General features: G+C 38.0%; 1 protein-coding gene across 3 annotated transcripts in view; it reads left to right on the top strand.

Annotated features, from left to right (window-relative positions):
- LOC122799824 (serine/threonine-protein kinase 32A-like) overlaps positions 1 to 17625 on the top strand; it is a 1819471-nt gene that overhangs the window by 268305 nt on the left and 1533541 nt on the right. For all 3 annotated transcript variants that reach the window (XM_044069142.1, XM_044069143.1, XM_044069141.1), the window contains exon 4: positions 4234 to 4385. In XM_044069142.1, the coding sequence (XP_043925077.1) occupies positions 4234 to 4385 (152 nt within the window). The remainder of the gene's footprint in view (positions 1 to 4233; positions 4386 to 17625) is intronic.

Here is a 17625-nt window from a genome sequence, read left to right as displayed (position 1 = left end):
AAGCTGGTTCAACAACCCTTAGCTCTCCAAGTAGATGGCCACATCTAATTTCCAGGTGTTGCTAGACGAGGAATACACCTTGAACAAGAGACTTGTATTGCTATTATGCATATGTTATAGGACGGACAGGTCGAGATGATAGTTGCATGATCCTGCTAGAACATTTTTTTTCCTTTAAATAGATGGGAATTGTCCATTTGCTGGATGTTAGTAGGGAAAAGGAATAAAAGCATTTCAAATTAAAGACTTGCATTGTCATTACTCTGGTTTCATTGATGGGGGGGGGGGGGCTAGATGACAACTGGTAGACCAGCTCTGAATCATATAGGTTCATAGGTAGGTACTAGGCTATTGGCCCAAGGGCCTATGTAAGCCTAGCCAACAAGGTTCCCTGGCTTACGCCACCCAAGAAAGTTATTTTCCTGTGCCACTGTTGAGCAGAGACACAGAAGTGATCCCCAGGGTGTATTTACCATTTCCCATCCACTTATCAAGATTTTTCTTGAAGAGTGCTAATGAAGAACTTTGCTTGACATAGATGGGTAACTTGTTCCAGAGTATGGTAAGTCTCTGGGACAGGAATCTATCCCTCCAGCATGTCATGTTTATTGTGGTGACAAAGTTTAGGTCCCTAGAGTGTGTAGCTCAGAGAGATTGGGATTTCTTTAGGTGTAGCATGTCCAACAGCTCTGGGTTTGACATAGCTTTATATGTTAGGCAGAGATCACCTTGGAGTAGGCGATGTGCTACGGAGTAAAGCTGGAGTTTTTTGAGGCGGTCAGTGTAGGGCATTTGTTTGAGGCCAGTAATCTTCTTTGTGAGGTGCTTCTGTGGCCTTTCCAGCTGCTGCAGATGTCTTGTGAGGTACATTCCAAAAGGGGTGTTGTACTCTATAATGGGTCTAATGAGTGTCGAGTAGAGGGGAACAATGACCTCTTTTTTCCTGGATGAGAACCCTTTTATGATGAGGTGTACCATGTAGAAGGACTTCCTGACTACTGTGGCGATGTGACTATCAAAGGAGAGACTACTGTCTACCTGGGTCCCAAGGTCTCTTATCATGCATTCGGTGTTAAGTAGATTGCTGCCTATGTGGTAGTTCATGGGTACAGAGTTTTTACCAAAGGGGGTGACATTGCACCTTTTGGCACTGAGCTTGAGGCCATGACTCTGACACCAGGCATCTGTCTCAGCGGGGCCCTTCTGTAGGATGTCCAAAATTTGGGGACTTGACTATGGCTCCTAGTTTGCAGTCATCTGTGAACTTCATTAGCCAGAGGCCTTCTGTGTTAGCCTGTACTTCAGAGAAGTAGATACCAAACAGGAGAGGTCCTGGGACAGAACCCTGTGGTGCTCCACTTATCACTGCTTTGAGGTCAAATTTGGAGTCTGCAACTTTTACAGTGTGGGTTCTGTCAGTGAGCCAGTTGGCAACCCATGTTGTGACATAGGGATTTATACCTAGTTTAGTGAATTTAGCTAGAATTCCAGAATGGGGGATGGTGTCAAAAGCCTTGGTGAGGTCAGGATAGGCTGTGTGAACCACCTTATCCTTATATATGGCTTTGGTGACTGCCTCAAAGAAGTTGATCAGGTTCAGGAGACATGATCTGCCTTTCACAAACCCGAACTGGATGGGATCCAGAGTTTGGAGGTTACCAATGTCTTTGCTTATGAGTTCCATGATGCATATGTTATAGGAGGGGTCGAGATGATGGCCTCATAATCCTGCTAGAACATTTTTTTTCCTTTAAATAGATGGGAATTGTCCAATTGCTGGATGTTAGTAGGGAAAAGGAATAAAAGCATTTCAAATTAAAGACCTGCATTGTCATTACTCTGGTTTCATTGGGGGGGGGGGGGGCTAGATGACAACCAATGGACCAGCTCTGAAGCTTTTCCCAATTAGCTGGACACTCTCCACTTACTGAATGGTCGTAGGGAAAGAGTAAAAGTACACCAAATGTGACCCTTTTATTACTATTCATCTGCTTGCACTGCTTTGGCGCAGGGTGACCAAACAATAGCTCATAATCCAGCCTGTACAATAATTTTCAGTGGGAAGATTTTTCTATGTTTTTGTGGGACTAAGTGACCTCAATGTCTTGCACAAGAACTACAATCTACCCAGAGAACATGCTTTCTGAAACTGCAGACTCTGAGTGCCAAGCATGCAGTAGACCAAGGGCAAGCTATAAGGAAATCAGATAAGTTAAGTACTCCGTGCATTACTCATGAAACAAAATATGCAACTACTCCCAGTGGAGCCTTGTGAAGTTCTGTTGCTCTTTCTGAGTACTTGTTACAATTTGAAAATACATCTTCTATAAAATATAGTTGCACCATTAATTTCAGGCTAGCTATATAAACAGATGTATAAAGCTGCTCATTTATTAAAGACAGCTTCAGTTGTTGAAGCCATCTTGGCTTATCATCTACAGTTGATAACATATGGAAAACAATATTAGTCTCTCTGAGCCCTGCTGCTGCCCCAGTGACTTTAATGTCATTTGGTTTCTGTATTTGTGGATAGTTGCTGTGAAACAGAACACTATGACCATACCAAGACAAGGCAAATATTTGACATATGTTACAAGGTCTTTAGCAGAAGGTGGCTCTCATAACCCTCTTATATCATAATAATAATAATGTCAGTGGCACAAAAGGTAGCACACTAACTTTTGTTACAGTAGGTGTGAAAGGTTTTTTTTTTTTTTAAAGTGAGCTTGCCCCAGTAGGACACATTTGCATTTACCGTTCTGCACTTGGGCTCTCCACTGTGTTTAAAAAAGGTGCTTGTAAGGAGAACCAGGTGGACCGCACAAGCTTGGTGGAACTTCACTTTAATGTTGCTGGGTAAGACCTGTTGACCAGGGCCTATTTTATTAAATCAATGGCATTTATATGCCAGGTCCCAGTTCCATATATAGTGCTGTTTTTTTATTATCTTGTGTAGTATTCTCCTCCAACAATCTATGTTGATCTTGGTTATAAAACGGGTGGTGCCACTCCTACTGTACGTGTCAAAGCTGCCTGGGCCTGTTAGTATGAGTCCCATATTGGTGAAACTAGTACTTTATATGATGCCAACTGTCCATGTCTTCTGAAAGACGCACTCATTGAGAATCGGGCAGCTATTTGACTTTAAAGTGTTCAAACAAAGCAAGATGAAAGCTAAGAGACAAAAGTTATAGTTACCCTAGAAAAGCCACACATTTACATTTTTAAAGTTGGACCATGGAATTAGTAATGTAATTAGACTATATTTTATTTGCACTCATGGGACATGAGCTGAAATTATTTGGTCTGAAATGCCTAAGGGCTTAAAGCATAGGTCTAAAACTACCCTGCTGATGGAAGTCACAACTTTCGGAAGAAAATCAAATTGTTTTTTCATTGTCTGTCTGAAAGATAATGCTAATGTCCATGAAAAAACACCCTTTGCATATCACTGACCATTATCTCATTGCTAAGGGATGCATACATGCATGCATATATGTATAGAAATATATATATATATATATATATATATATATATATAAATATATATATATATATATATATATATATATATATATATGTATGTGTGTGTGTGTGTGAGTGTGTGGTATATTAGTCAGCATGGCTGAACAGGAGATGACACATGGCAGGGGGCAGAAGTAGGTTTTAAGGAGAATACTGGTAAACTCTACTCTTTGCTAAATCAGTGAATCATTTTCTAAATACACAACAAATAAGAGCTATAACAACTGCTGATGCAGAATCATACCTCTCAAATGTCCAGATTTTCGCAGAATGTACAGAGTTTTGCTTCATATTTTTACTCTGTTCTTCATAAAAGTTTGGTTTTCTGGCAAATTATTGAAGTCAGAAAATATTTACAGACATTTGAATTTCAGACTTCATGATCTTCAGAAATATTCATGCTAATGCAAAATCTGATATTCTATCAACTTTTTTAAGTCTGTAAGAGCAATATTTAAAAATTGTCCCTATTTTTGTCCCCCCATTATTTATGACATTGTCCAGATTTTTATTTTGCTCTAAGAGGTTGAGAGGTATGGGTGGAATTGTCTGGAATTAATATATCTGTGTGCTGTGTGGACAAAAGTAACTTGTTAAAATAGAAATCAGTAACACAAAAAAATTAAGATACAATGATCCACAATGCTTAGAATTTGTCATAATACTTAATTCAGAATGTATGTAAACTAAATGTTTTATTTTAACCAGGTGTGTGTTGTACAGAAAAAAGATACTAAAAAAATGTACGCCATGAAGTACATGAACAAACAGAAATGTGTGGAACGCAATGAGGTGAAAAACGTATTTAAAGAACTACAGATAATGCAAAGCCTAGAACACCCGTTTTTGGTAAACTTGTGGTAAGAATTCAGAAATGATTCATTTTTAACTAAGCTCTTAACCCTTGATGCTGAATAGATTGTTGTTAGTGAGGTGTATGTCAGGTTAAAATATTGCATGTATGCTGCTGTGAGCTTTTTCTATGCATACAGGTGTTGTGTTTAGATTGTTGTTATGCCTTCTTCAAATGTGTAATATAGAAAGGAGTTTGTACAACCTTAGACTGTTTTTTAATTACAGGAAATGTAATTCCAAAAACAGTAAAGATATTTTAGGGACTGTACTTGCCAGGTCAACAAATAATAGACCAGAACGATGACCTTGTTTCATCTCCTTTCCCTTATTTTAGCCTTTTCTTTTATAGAGTACTTTAATAACTGTGAATCAGAATGATATGAGTCTCATCTGTGGACAAATGCATAAGGCCTTCAAGCACTTTCACAGTATCACTGTGTGAGCTTTTATTTATTTATTTTTTTAGTATGCAAATAGCCTTCCTGAGGTTGCCAGCAGTCCATATTTGTGTGGGACAGTCTAGGTTTATTAATGTTCATGTCCTACGCTGGCTACATGTGAGGCATTAAATGTCCCAGTTTTGTGCGATTGCAAATTCTCTGTGCACAGACTTGAATATTACTTAAAGAACCATGGCATTATAGCAGGCTTTTCTTTAAGAGTTTTATGTTCTGTCAGGTGGGTGGATTCTGGATATGTTCCTTCTTCTCCATCAAGTAGTCTGGTCTGAGAGCAAAGCACTCTTGTTGGCTGCTGGCTCCCAGGGAGACCGTGCTTGAGACAGGAATTTGAAGAGTAAGTGTTTAGCAAGGCACTGATTGCAGTTTTGTAGATAGATTCAACGCTTCAGCGTAGCCTACTATATTCACATGCTTTTATAAATTTCAAATTAAGGACTGCAGATGACAGTAATTATACTTAACTATGTTTTGCAGGAGCTCCTTCAGTCGTTTTTTTAAAGAGGAATACATTTTATGTCTACAGTAATAGCTGAGCATGTACATTTGAACTGGGTATGAACTGGTATTAGCTTTTGTTTCTATTCTTATACTGTTCTTAGTCTGTAGGCCATCTTTGTTAATAGCTTTGGTAATAACTAAAGTCACAGGCTTTGAAAGGCAGTGGATAACACTGCAGAAATACAGAAACAATTTGAACATTTGTATTATATTTCTATAAAATGTACTTTCTAACATGGGGTTGCAGCTAATGCAACATAACAGCTCTGAATGCTGTTATATTGTCTGGCAGTTGGCTTAGAGCATTAAGGAGCCGTTATTGAGATGCTTCTTGTGGTCCAGTGGTGCAAGGTTTGGTTCCCTCAGCATTTAATGCCTAACTGTGTGACTCTGAGAAGGCCTCTTAACCAGGCACCACTTCCAGGTTGATCCATTAAAATGTTCCATGGAGATCAGTGCTCTACTACCCCAGAAAACAAATCTAAGTAAATATTCTCATTCTAATCATATAGGGGCTACAGCTGACAAGTTCATGTCTAGGGCATAGCTTATATAGTGTTGCAACATTAAATGCTGGGCTTCACTCAGAATTCCAATTACCCGTTTAAAAAAAAAAAAAGCTTGCAAGTTGCCTACTGTCTTCTTTAGATATTGGATTGGTTGAGTTCATTGTTTGCACTGCATTTTATTGATTCTAGTAAAATGTCATAGCTGATCTTTCATTCAGTTGCTTCAGAGATTTTTTTTTTCAAAAAGGTTGGCAAGAGAGAGATCCTTATGTAGTCTGAACGATTTTGTTTTGGCTGTCTTCATAAAACATTTTTTATTGAGACCTTCCATATGGATGGGAGCTTTTTCAGTTGTATTCTTATTTATTAGAAGTGTCACTGACTATGCAATAACCTCTGCTGTTGGCTAGAGACATGATAGGAATACATACTTCTCAATTTTATAGATTTTCCCAGAATGTCCATATTTTTGCTTCATATTTTTGGTCTGTTCCTCTTAAAAATTGTGTTTTTGACAAATCACCTGGATACTCTAAGGATTAAAGCCACTAAATAATGACATGCATTTGAGATTTAGACTTCATATCTTTCAGAAAATGCATGCTAACACAAATCATGTTATTCTAGCAACTTTCTAAGTTTATAAGAGCAATATTTAAAATGTGTCCCTATTTTTGGGCCTTTGTCCCCCATTATGTCAGGCTTTGTTAAGATTTCTTGTGCTAAGGGGTTGAGAGGTATGCAGTAATATGTTATCAGCTAATGGTAAACCAAAGTTCCAGGGCATAGCCAGGAATATGCCATGCATTCCACAGTCTACATTTTTTAAAAATAATTTATTCTATACAAAGAGATGAGCTTTACTTTATTAAGTTGCTTGTTTTGGTGGATGACTTTTTTCATAGTATATATAGCTGATTGTTTTTATTTTCCTCAGACTAGTCATTCCAGGAATGTTTTGCATTATTGAAAATGTACATTATTCATAAACATGAACTGTGGCATGGTATGGTTGAGACTTGGGGGCTACATTCTGACAGTTGGTGTACTGTTTCAGAATTGTTGAAAATTTCCTAGAATTCTTGAGTTGTGTCAGAGATTTTTTCAGAGTGGACCTGATCTGCTATCAGTTTGCCTGTTTAAGGCAGACTCCGTCATATGTTAGAATTTCTATTGATTGCATGATTTATGTTATAGGTTAGTGTAAAGGAGTCAAAGTGATCTGCAAATCCCTGAGCATTACTAGAATATGAAGCTCTTGCTATGATTCTGATGTTGGAGAAGATTCTGAAATACAATAGCTGATGGATGCATGTCGTTCTACCAAAAAAATTGTAATATTATCACATTTGGTAGGCAAACCCTCCACTCATCATATTGTCAAGGCAACACACTTCTATAAAATGAAAATATAGTTAAAGATCTTGGTCCTTAGTTTAATAGCTCCCTCTTTTTGACCATCTGAAACAATAGTTGCCAGGAAATCCTTTTATTTAGCCAAAGTAATAATTACCAAAGGGATTTTATTAAGGTCTGAAGAGGTACTCACTTCCTTATACTCAGCAGTGATCAGGATGATTATTAAGCACAATGTCCTCTTTGAGATGTTGCTCACTAAACACATCAAACAATTAGAACGATCCCAAAGGTTCCTAATGAAAAGAATCCCGAGCCTTAAGTCCCCTGTGCTTCCAAGAGAGGCTAGAAGCTCTATACATTTATTCAGTGTCTTTTATAATTTTTTTGGGGGCTCGGTCTTGCTTTCTGTGCCATTCGAAACATACAAGTGCAGTACCAGGAATGTAAATCATCATCAAAATATAACTAAAGCAGGCTGGAAGGATAGGCTTATAACCCAGCACTTCCAAAACCACTGGGATAAACTTCCCTACATGTTAAGCAGTGCAGCTCACTGTCTTCCTTTAAAATGACTAGATAGATATCCACAAATTTGCTCTAGGATTGACCATTATGGTCCTCTTGGAGAAAGGAGGTGCTGCCTATGGAAGGATATGGGAAGATGAGACTATGGCCTTGGAATATCTCTGAATCTACAAACTATTCTTAGCATGGCTTATTGCATGCTCCCTTACAAACATTGTATGCCTCTTGTAATTTAACTGCCTGATATAGTATTCTTAGACTGCCTATAGATTACATCTCTCATCATGTTACAGCATGAACAGTTTATTAAGTCATCTATAAAAGTGCTGACAGTGCAGGTAAATATAGGGGCTGGATTCATGAGAGAATGTCCATAATGTGATGTTTGAAGAGTGTTGACTTTAAAATCATACCTCTGCCTCTTGAATAACACATTTGGCTGCCCTACACAGAATGAGATAGATACAGAGGGGCATATTTGTGAGTAGAAAGGTCTGCAGTTCAGGATGTTGTTCAGTGCTGCCAGGATGCAAGTTAAGCTGTTTTCAAAGTTCAAAGCTGCAGTCAAAAGAAGAAATGCATATAAAGAATTGCTCTAGATCACAAGCGCCAAAAAAAATGCACTGCAGACCATCTAGAACTTTGTGGCTTCTGGTAGCCTAGTGACCTCCAGACTGCTGGCTTATTAAATTTACTTTCTCCAGCAAACTCATGAAGTTACAACAGCAAATCTTACATAGTCTGCCTCAGAGGGTATGTTATTGTTGTGCATTTTTGGTTACATTCATCCTGATTTTTTTTCCTAAGTCAAAACAGTGCTTACCAAATTGTTCCTTGAGAATTAGGTATAATCCTACAAAGATAGCTGTGGAAGTGTTCCTTATAACTATAGTCTCCCAAGGGAACATCACTGTATTACATTTCAAAAACCAAAATCGGCTACACATGGAAGTTTCAGTCATTCAGCTTCCAAGTGTTTCAGCCTCATTACCTTTCTACTTAGAAAAGCAATCTTCAATAGTAAACAAACAAACAGCACCTATGTATGTCCATTGTAATCTCATTCAGACAGTGCCATCACTCTGAGAAAACAAAAATATAGTATCAGTAAAAGTGAATGCGCCATTTCAGAGTTAATTCCTGTTACATGCAACAGACTCTCAGACACTCGAGAAAACATTAGCAAACATATGTCCTTCACTAAAACACAGCAGTTACTGTTTTATAATGAAGCAAAATGTTATGTTTATCTCCATCTGCCCCAACGCCATATCTCTCAGCTGTCCCTGATTTTATGTAATGAACATTCATTTTAATTTGTATTTATGCCTGGTCCCTCATAACATTTCAGATTTTCTGTTAAATCATTGAATATAACAGTCAATTGATAATGTCGGACATTAGAGTCTCCTACTTATTCAAAAATGGCCATGTTAATGCAAAACCTGTTGTTCTTTTAACTTTTTAAGTAGAATAATATTTATATTGGGAAGGCGGCCTAATGGTTAAGGTGTTTGCCTTACAAACACAAGGTGCAGGGTTTGATTCTCACAACAGATGATTGGCTAGGCTTAAAATGGCTTGCACAGGCAGTTAGCCTAGTACTAACCTATAAACCTATAAGAATTTACCCTGATTTGGTGCCTCCACCCCGCTGTAATTTTTGTCTTTGACCAGAATTCTTCTGCCTAGCACTTTCTTTAAATCAATCAGTACAGCACACACCGCTCATGCTCATTAATTGGTAACTCAGGCCATAAACATTTAGTTGCAAACTTCACTTACTAAACACCATTCTCTGTCATGGATATTTAATAATTTGTTTAATTGCTTATGTGCTTATATTTCTCTTATATTCAGCATGCATGTGTCATTGCTGTAAATAATTTTTATAATTAAAAAATTTCCTCATCCTTAAACCAAAACGCCATTCTTTAATACTATCGGATTATTGCAGCATTGATATATTTGCTGCACCATTATTGAATGTCACTGTACATGATGTCTTGCCCAAGTGTCCAGCTCATGGCTGGAAAAGGTCCATAGACCAGTCCCCTTACCTACTAACACACAAAATAATCTACATATCTGAGTCTGCAGAATGAAAAGTGGAACAAGATGCTTCTCAAAAAGAAAGAAGCAGAGTGTATTTCAACTGTATTCATCTTCTAAGGATGTTCTACTGATCCCTGAAACTGCAGAGAATGGCTTATAATTTAATACTGACTACCCTCTGGTATATTTCTTTCTGTTTGTAACTTCCTTGTCTTCATTCAGAGCTCTTCTAAAGCTTACATTAGATGTGTGGCATATGTGAAAATGAATAATCAAAGTCCTGAAGTGCCTAGAATATTTATTTGGTGCATTTCTTTGGAGAGAGAGCTGTATCATTAATCATTTGAGCAAATTGTAGTTCATTACAAATTCCCATTAAACCATAACAGATACAGAAACATTTCTTGTGCTACAACAAACAGTGTAACTGAAGAATCTGTACATTGTTTCTATGCACTTTTTCTTATTAGTTAGTCAGTATATCTTACTCATATACATTATGCTATGAACAGTAAGTTCCAAGTTGTCAAATGCGATTAAAGTGATGTAGATATAATGATGTTTACTTGATCAAGTCTTGATTGTACCATATATTAGCATATACTTCGTATTCTGTAGACAAGCTGTTATTAAGAATATCGACATGATGCCGGATTCATAAAGGTTACCACAAACTATACACTATGTATGCACTTTGTGTACACTTTCTGAATTCAGGAGCAGCCCTGCCACAATGCTTGTTGTGTTGTTGCACTAAGTGTACACATGAAGTTGGCCTCGGATTTTTTGAGACAGTAACTACATCATCAGGGTGAAAACTTTAGCAGGATAAAGGATGAAAGACAATCTAGTTTTAAAAAATCAAGCATGATCCAGTTTGCAGATCTCATGTCTTAAATGTGGTTTACTTCCAACATATCCATGGGAGAGTGCATGGGGTCTGTAGGAATACCAGGTGCTGGAACTAACGATGCTGACAGATTATGAATAGTTATGTTTGAATCCAAAGTTTCAGTCTGCAGTGTCTCACTGAAACAGATATGGTACTGTAGCATGCAGTATTGTCGACAGTTCACAATGTCGACTCTGAAATGTTTGACACCAAAATGTCGAACTACTAAAATGGCGAACGGCCATTGGTTGGCCGTCCTCTGACATCTGCCCTTTCCCTGAGTTAGAATATTTAGTTGGGGGGTGTGGGGGGCATAAATATATATGTTTATTTATGCCATTGGTGTTTGGCCAACTAATTTCTTTCCGTTGGAAAGAAATTGGTTATATGGCCATTCGCTATTTTTGTAGTTCAACATTTTGGTGTCGAACATTTCAGAGTCGACATTGTGAGCTGTCGACAATGTAATATAGACCCACATGCAGTGATTGGCTGAATGTTAGTTTTCCTTCTCGATGTAAAGCATGGTTACTGACTATAAGAGTTCCTTCACATGCAGACACACACATATACTTTCAGACTAATTTGTATTTGCAGTTTTCAATTATTTATGCCTATATGTTGTTTATGGAATTGTGATGTTGACATGACAAGTCCTCATAACTACCCAGCATATTTTATTAAATGTCATGCCTTGATGAACCATTTAACTAGGGGTATAGCTAGACATCTACATTTTGCACTCAGACTTAATGTTGTTGCTACCACCACCCACCTATCATTTTAAAAATGTACTCAACTCTCAAAATGCTACCCCAGATATATAGGAAGTGGACACCGTATTATGGATACATTCAGACCAATAAAGTCAAACCCCACTAGCTGTGTGGTTGCTGTTTATGTGTAGCAGGGCACATCTACCTTTTATGCCAAGATGTGCAATTAAAAAAAAGAAACAATCGTGTGCAATGAGATGCTCTAAATTTTTTAATTCACTTATGTGTTATGGTTACATATTTTGTTAAATAGCTATTTTCAGGATGTGTGGTTGACTAAATGGATTCTTTTTGCTTAAGTCTACCATTTCAGGATTTTTTTTTCTAGCAAAAAGGTATACTGTACATAAATATCAAGTGTTTAGGGCTGGAGATATTACACTTAAGGGGAGAACATTTGCATTCAGAAAGTTGGAGTACAGTTCAAAAAGTTCTGGCTTACCCCTGGTCAGCTGGAATTGTCAACAGATGTATGTGTGTGTGTGTGTGTGTGTGTGTGTGTGTGTGTGTGTGTGTGTGTGTGTGTGTGTGTGTGTGTGTGTGTGTGCGCATGCATGTGTGTATGGATGTGTGTGCGAGTGTGCATGTGGGTACACGGTGCATGCAAAATATCTTGGACAAGTTATTAATTAGTTAGCACTAGAAGGCACGGCAGTGGTTTAGGGTAAGATGAAAAAGATCTTGGTGAGCCAGTAATAATTTGCTTAGCCACTATAAGTGTATCCCTTTTTTTTCCAAATAAAGTCAATGAATTATTTCAGGTTGCTATGCATATTATGCTTACAGCTTCATCTATAACAGAAAATCAGGGTTGTTACTGCTGTGTGTACATCTTTACAGTTCATATAATATTTATATTGTGCAAATGATGTAACCAGTAATGCCTGATCCAGCTTTGTGAGCACTCTGATATCAAGTGTTATCATATTTCTGGACTTCAGCAAAGTTTAGGTCAGCAAAAGATGATGTTTCCTAAATATTTAAAAAAACATTTTTTCCATATCAGGTGGTCTTGCATTAATTATCCGCTATAAAACATGAATGACCTGCATCTCAGAGGCAACATCAATATTACATCTGGCTGTTAACATTAAGAAATCATATTGTAAGCATAACATAAATGATCTATTGCGTTATTTAGGATGCAAATAGTGTAGCTGAAGAAAGGTGCAATACAGACAGCACAGTTTGTTGTTTTGCGAGGTCATGGTTTATAAAATGTCATTTACATTATTTAGATATTTATTGGGTTGGCTAACTAGGTTTAAGGACTTTTTTTCAAGCATGACCTGGGCCTCAGTTCTAGCTAGCTCAATAAAGAATGTACACATACATTGCAGTAATGACATATATGTTAAATAATTGCCAAACTGTAAGATTAAAAATGATATTTCAAAGTCATAATATAAATTACAAGTAAAATGCTAATGGTTAAAACAACTAAGCCAAAGCTTTGTCTAACAGTAAAAAGAATAAACAAGAGTTTTTTTTTTTCTGCTATGAAATGCACTTTACCGAAGCAACAGGAAGAAGGTATAATGTGTACAATGCATACTAGTAGGTGAGATAAAGTGGGAATACACTGTGCAAAGTGCTGACAGTGGTGAGAGAGTTCTGAAAATCTGTAAGGTGAAGCCAATATAAGAGAAAGGAAGAGACTGAAATGAGTGAGTTTACTAAAGATGTATATCTCACATAGTGAGTTAAGAGAAAATGAATAGTTTTAAATCAACCATATAACTGCAACAAGGAAGTATAATCATACACAAGGCGAAGTGTATGATAATCAGAATTCTTTGAACTATTAAACAGCAGAAAAATGGCAGTGACCACTTAATTAACAAGGAATATACTAATTAAATGATAGCATCCTAAAGCATGAACTGATGTACAGTCCACTTAGATGTCTCGGAATAGTTAAGCCTTTAATTAAATTCAGTAATTTTTTGAGATGGTCAGAGGTAAACATCAGGCAATCCGTTTGGAGACTATTACATGCCTAGCAAATAACTAGTGAGTGACCAAAAGTGAAAATCAAACCTTGTACCTAGTGCTTATGAGGTAAACACCTTAACCATTAAGCCAACACCAAATACAGATGATTTATTTATTTATTTATTTTGGCTTTTTTCATACATGGAATTTCCACTCCTATTTCACATGATTTCTAATGTCTTTCAAATAATACTTTCAGAAATTTATTGTTACAACTATGATATAATAATCTGCTTGGCTTTGACACACTGAAGTTTAAAAAAATGTCCCAGAATTTTCAGCAAGTTAGCATTTTTACTTTTCCAACAAATGGAATCCATGACTTCATAAACTTCTAGACTATGATACACTAAATGATTAAAAGCACCTCAAGCATTTCAGTCACCTAACCAGGGTCTTTTGCAACACAACTTACAAGTTGCCACATGCATGATGACTAGCCTTTTTGCTCTGCATACCTATGAGACTTCACAATAGAAATTATGTGGGATTCCTTTATCTCCCACGGAGGATAGTCACTTTTGTCCCCGAAGGATAGCTAAATTCGGTTGCATAAATAGAAAGGAATCACTTGAGGAAGGACTCATGTTTCCATGTTATCAGAACTTGCTCAGAGGGTACACACAGACCTGTGTATAGCAGTTTAGACCCTGCAAGTCTTTGATTCTTGCAACATGTTAACACCTGTATAGGAAGACAGACTCCTCGTGGGATTTTCAGCTTCTAATAACCACCTCTTCATGCATTCTACTCTCCTTGTATCTGACTTGTTGATTGTTACCACTGCCAAATTCACATTATAGCAACATGACTGACGATGCTGACTATAAAAGAACCAACCGGAGACTTGCATGTTTAGATGCCACTCAAAGATCTGTCAGCAATTCATTTACTGATGCATTAGTGTCTGTCACTAATGCTGATACTCACAGTGAAGTTAATTAAGAAGAGTGACTACTACACAGGACATGCTAGAAAACTACTATACATGATATACTAGAAAACTACCACAATGACATGGTAAATAACTATTACACATGATATGGTAGAAAACTACTAAGCACAATATGGTAGATAACTACTACGATATGGTAGATAAAATGACATGATATGGTGGATAACTACTACAAAGGATATGCTAGAAAACTACTACGCATGATATGGTAGATAAAAATGACACATAATATGGTAGATAACCACTACACATGATATGGTAGATAAAAATGACACATGGTATAGTGGATAACTACTACACATGACATGGTAGATAACTATTACACGTGGTATTCTAGAAAACTACTACACATGATATGATAGATAAAATGACAAGATATGGTGAATAACCACTACACATGATAAGAAGAAAACTTGTGTCTTTCGGCTTTTCCTGGTTAGGGGTCGCCACAGCGGAACTCCGGTCCACTAATGATTGGCAGTAGATTTTTACGTACTGGCTTGCCGGGCCTAACGCACAACCTTCAACGAAGGAATGCCCATTCACGCATGTCACCACACAGAAGACGCTCTAGCTGAGAATCAAATGGGAAACGTCTAACTGTGAGGCGACAACGCTACCGCAGCACCAAGAAAACTAAGATGCACAATATGGTAGATAACTACAACACATGGTATGGTGGATAACTACTACACATGACATGGTAGATAACTTCTACACATGACATGGTAGACAACACATGGTAGGATGGATAGCTACTACACATAACATGGTAGATAACTACTACACATGACATGGTAGATAACACATGATATGATGGATACCTACTACACATGACATGGTAGATACATGATATGATGGATAACTACTACACATGATATGATGGAGAGCTACTGCACATGACATGGTAGATAACTACTACGTATGACATGTAGTACCACTACTCATACACATAGTATGCATCCAACACATAAATCAGCATACACAGAGGTTCTCTCAGAAAGCTTGCTGAAACAACAGAGACCTCCAAAACACAAGACTGGTACTCCTAACACAGTTCCCACAGCACCCAAGACACATAGCAACACCAGTGTCTCACCTACCAATCCCTTAAGGCATAACACTCAAAAAACATTTTTTTTTGTCTTTGGAGACTTTGTAGTGAGACACATGGATGTTCCACTCACCAGGCTGGACAAGGAGAAAGTTATGGTCAGCTGCCTGTCTGATGCCAGGATACATCAGATCACATGTGCACTTGTCTCTCTCAGCAACAAGTACCATTATTACTCTGTCATAGCTCATGTTGGAGTAAACTACCTGAGATGTACCTCACTGGAATATATGATGAGAGACATGATTGAGCTCTCCAAGTATGTGTCCCAGGCAGGTATCTCCCTTGCCTTGAGTAGCATATTACCCTCACCTAGAATGATGCCACAGCATAAACAAAAAATGATTGATTTCAATAATTGGCTTAGTTTTTGGTGTCATTCAAAGGGGAACCAGTTTCTGTCAAGCTGGGATGACATGGATGACCTCGCTGCTTTGCCAGAGAAGATTTGCACCTGACACCACTAGGCTTTCAGCTGCTGGCAAAGGCTGTGGCCTCCCCATAGTGCCTTTTTTATGCTAGGTCTCCAAAACAAAATTACCATCGTGAAAATTGCCAACCATAACAAAATGAGAATTATGCTGCTAAACTCTAGGAGCTTAAACCAAAAACTGCACACCTTGGAAGCACTTCTATCACTGGAGGATGTAGATGTCTCTGCAATCACAGAAACATAGTTCAAGGCCTTAGAGAGTACCCTGGCCTTGCAAGGCTACAATGCTTTCCACACCTTCAGACTGCAAAATGAACGTGTGACAACCAAAGGAGGTGGTGTTTCTATTTATATTAGAGATAAATTCACCTCTGGACTTGTTAGACTGGACAACTCCATGGAGTTATTCCAAGTTCAGATTACTATGAGTAAGACCCCCATTCAAGTCAGAGCTAGTTATAGATCCACCTCCATGGATCATGTTGCATACAAGGCCTACTTGAAAAATAAATCCAAATATTGCCAAAACACCCTGGTCATGGGAGATTTCAATTCTCTCACCATCAACTGGGAAACCTACTCTAGCCCTAACCCACTAGCACAAAAATTCCTTGACTTTGTTAACTCAAATGCCCTGGAACAAATTGTTCGAACCCCAATAAGAGGAACAAACATACTAGATCTGGTCCTCACTAACGTGACAAACAGATGTACCACAGCAACTGTCAGACTCTCATTAGTTAAATCTGACCAGAAAACAGTCATCTTCGAACTGGCACTAACACCAGAACTCATAAAGAGCGAAGTTGGACTAAAAAAGTTCCCCACAGTAAACTATACCCTCTTTAGGGGAAGGTATTAATGCATTCCAACCCCCCCCCCCCCAGCTGGAAGTGGTAATTGCACCAAACCTTACACTAAAGCCCTTTATAGTCACTTGTATAAGTGTATAGACTCCGCTGTTCCAGAGATAATCAAAGTCAGAACCCCAAGTAAAAAAAAAGCCACCCTGGTGGACATCCAGCATCAACAAACTTTACAACAAATGCAAAAAATTGCTGTCTAAGAAAACCAAGGTGAGGTCCCAAAGATGGAAAAGCATCTTCCTCAGTCACAACAGGCAAAAAAGCCAACATGTCAAATCCTTTAAGGGTAATTTTGAGAAAATTTAGCAATCACAGCCAAAGATAACCATAAGGGCTTTAACAATTACATACATAGCCTAAAAGGTAGAACCCAAGCATGTTCCAAACTAGTGACTTAATGGTGTCACACACACTGATCCTGCAGAAATAGCAAACCTGCTAGTGGACAGATTTGGCTAAAATTTCACTCCCTTGTCATCTCCAAACTTATCACTGACCTTGCCCCCAACTCCCCTACATATCCAAAGAGCAAGTCATTAAAGCCTTGTCTAAGGCAAAAAAACACCCTCTATTGGACTAGATGTCATACCAGGCTGCCTTCTAAACAAACTAAAACATGAACTAGCATCACCATTAAGTACCCTGTTCAGTCGCAGCCTAACCACAAGCTTTGTTCCTGCGAATGGAGAACAGCAACAGTACCTCTCCACAAAGGTGGCTTAGCAACAGACCCAGGGGAACTACAGGCCCATAAGTCTGACCAGCCTCATCTGTAATGCCATGGAATGCATCATCATGGACCTCATA

This window comes from Protopterus annectens, chromosome 4.part0, assembly GCF_019279795.1.
Source record: "Protopterus annectens isolate FY-2018-M chromosome 4.part0, PAN1.0, whole genome shotgun sequence".
Lineage (NCBI taxonomy): Eukaryota > Metazoa > Chordata > Ceratodontiformes > Protopteridae > Protopterus > Protopterus annectens.
The sequence above is the reverse complement of the archived record's forward strand: the minus strand, read 5'-3'. Positions and strand labels throughout refer to the sequence as shown.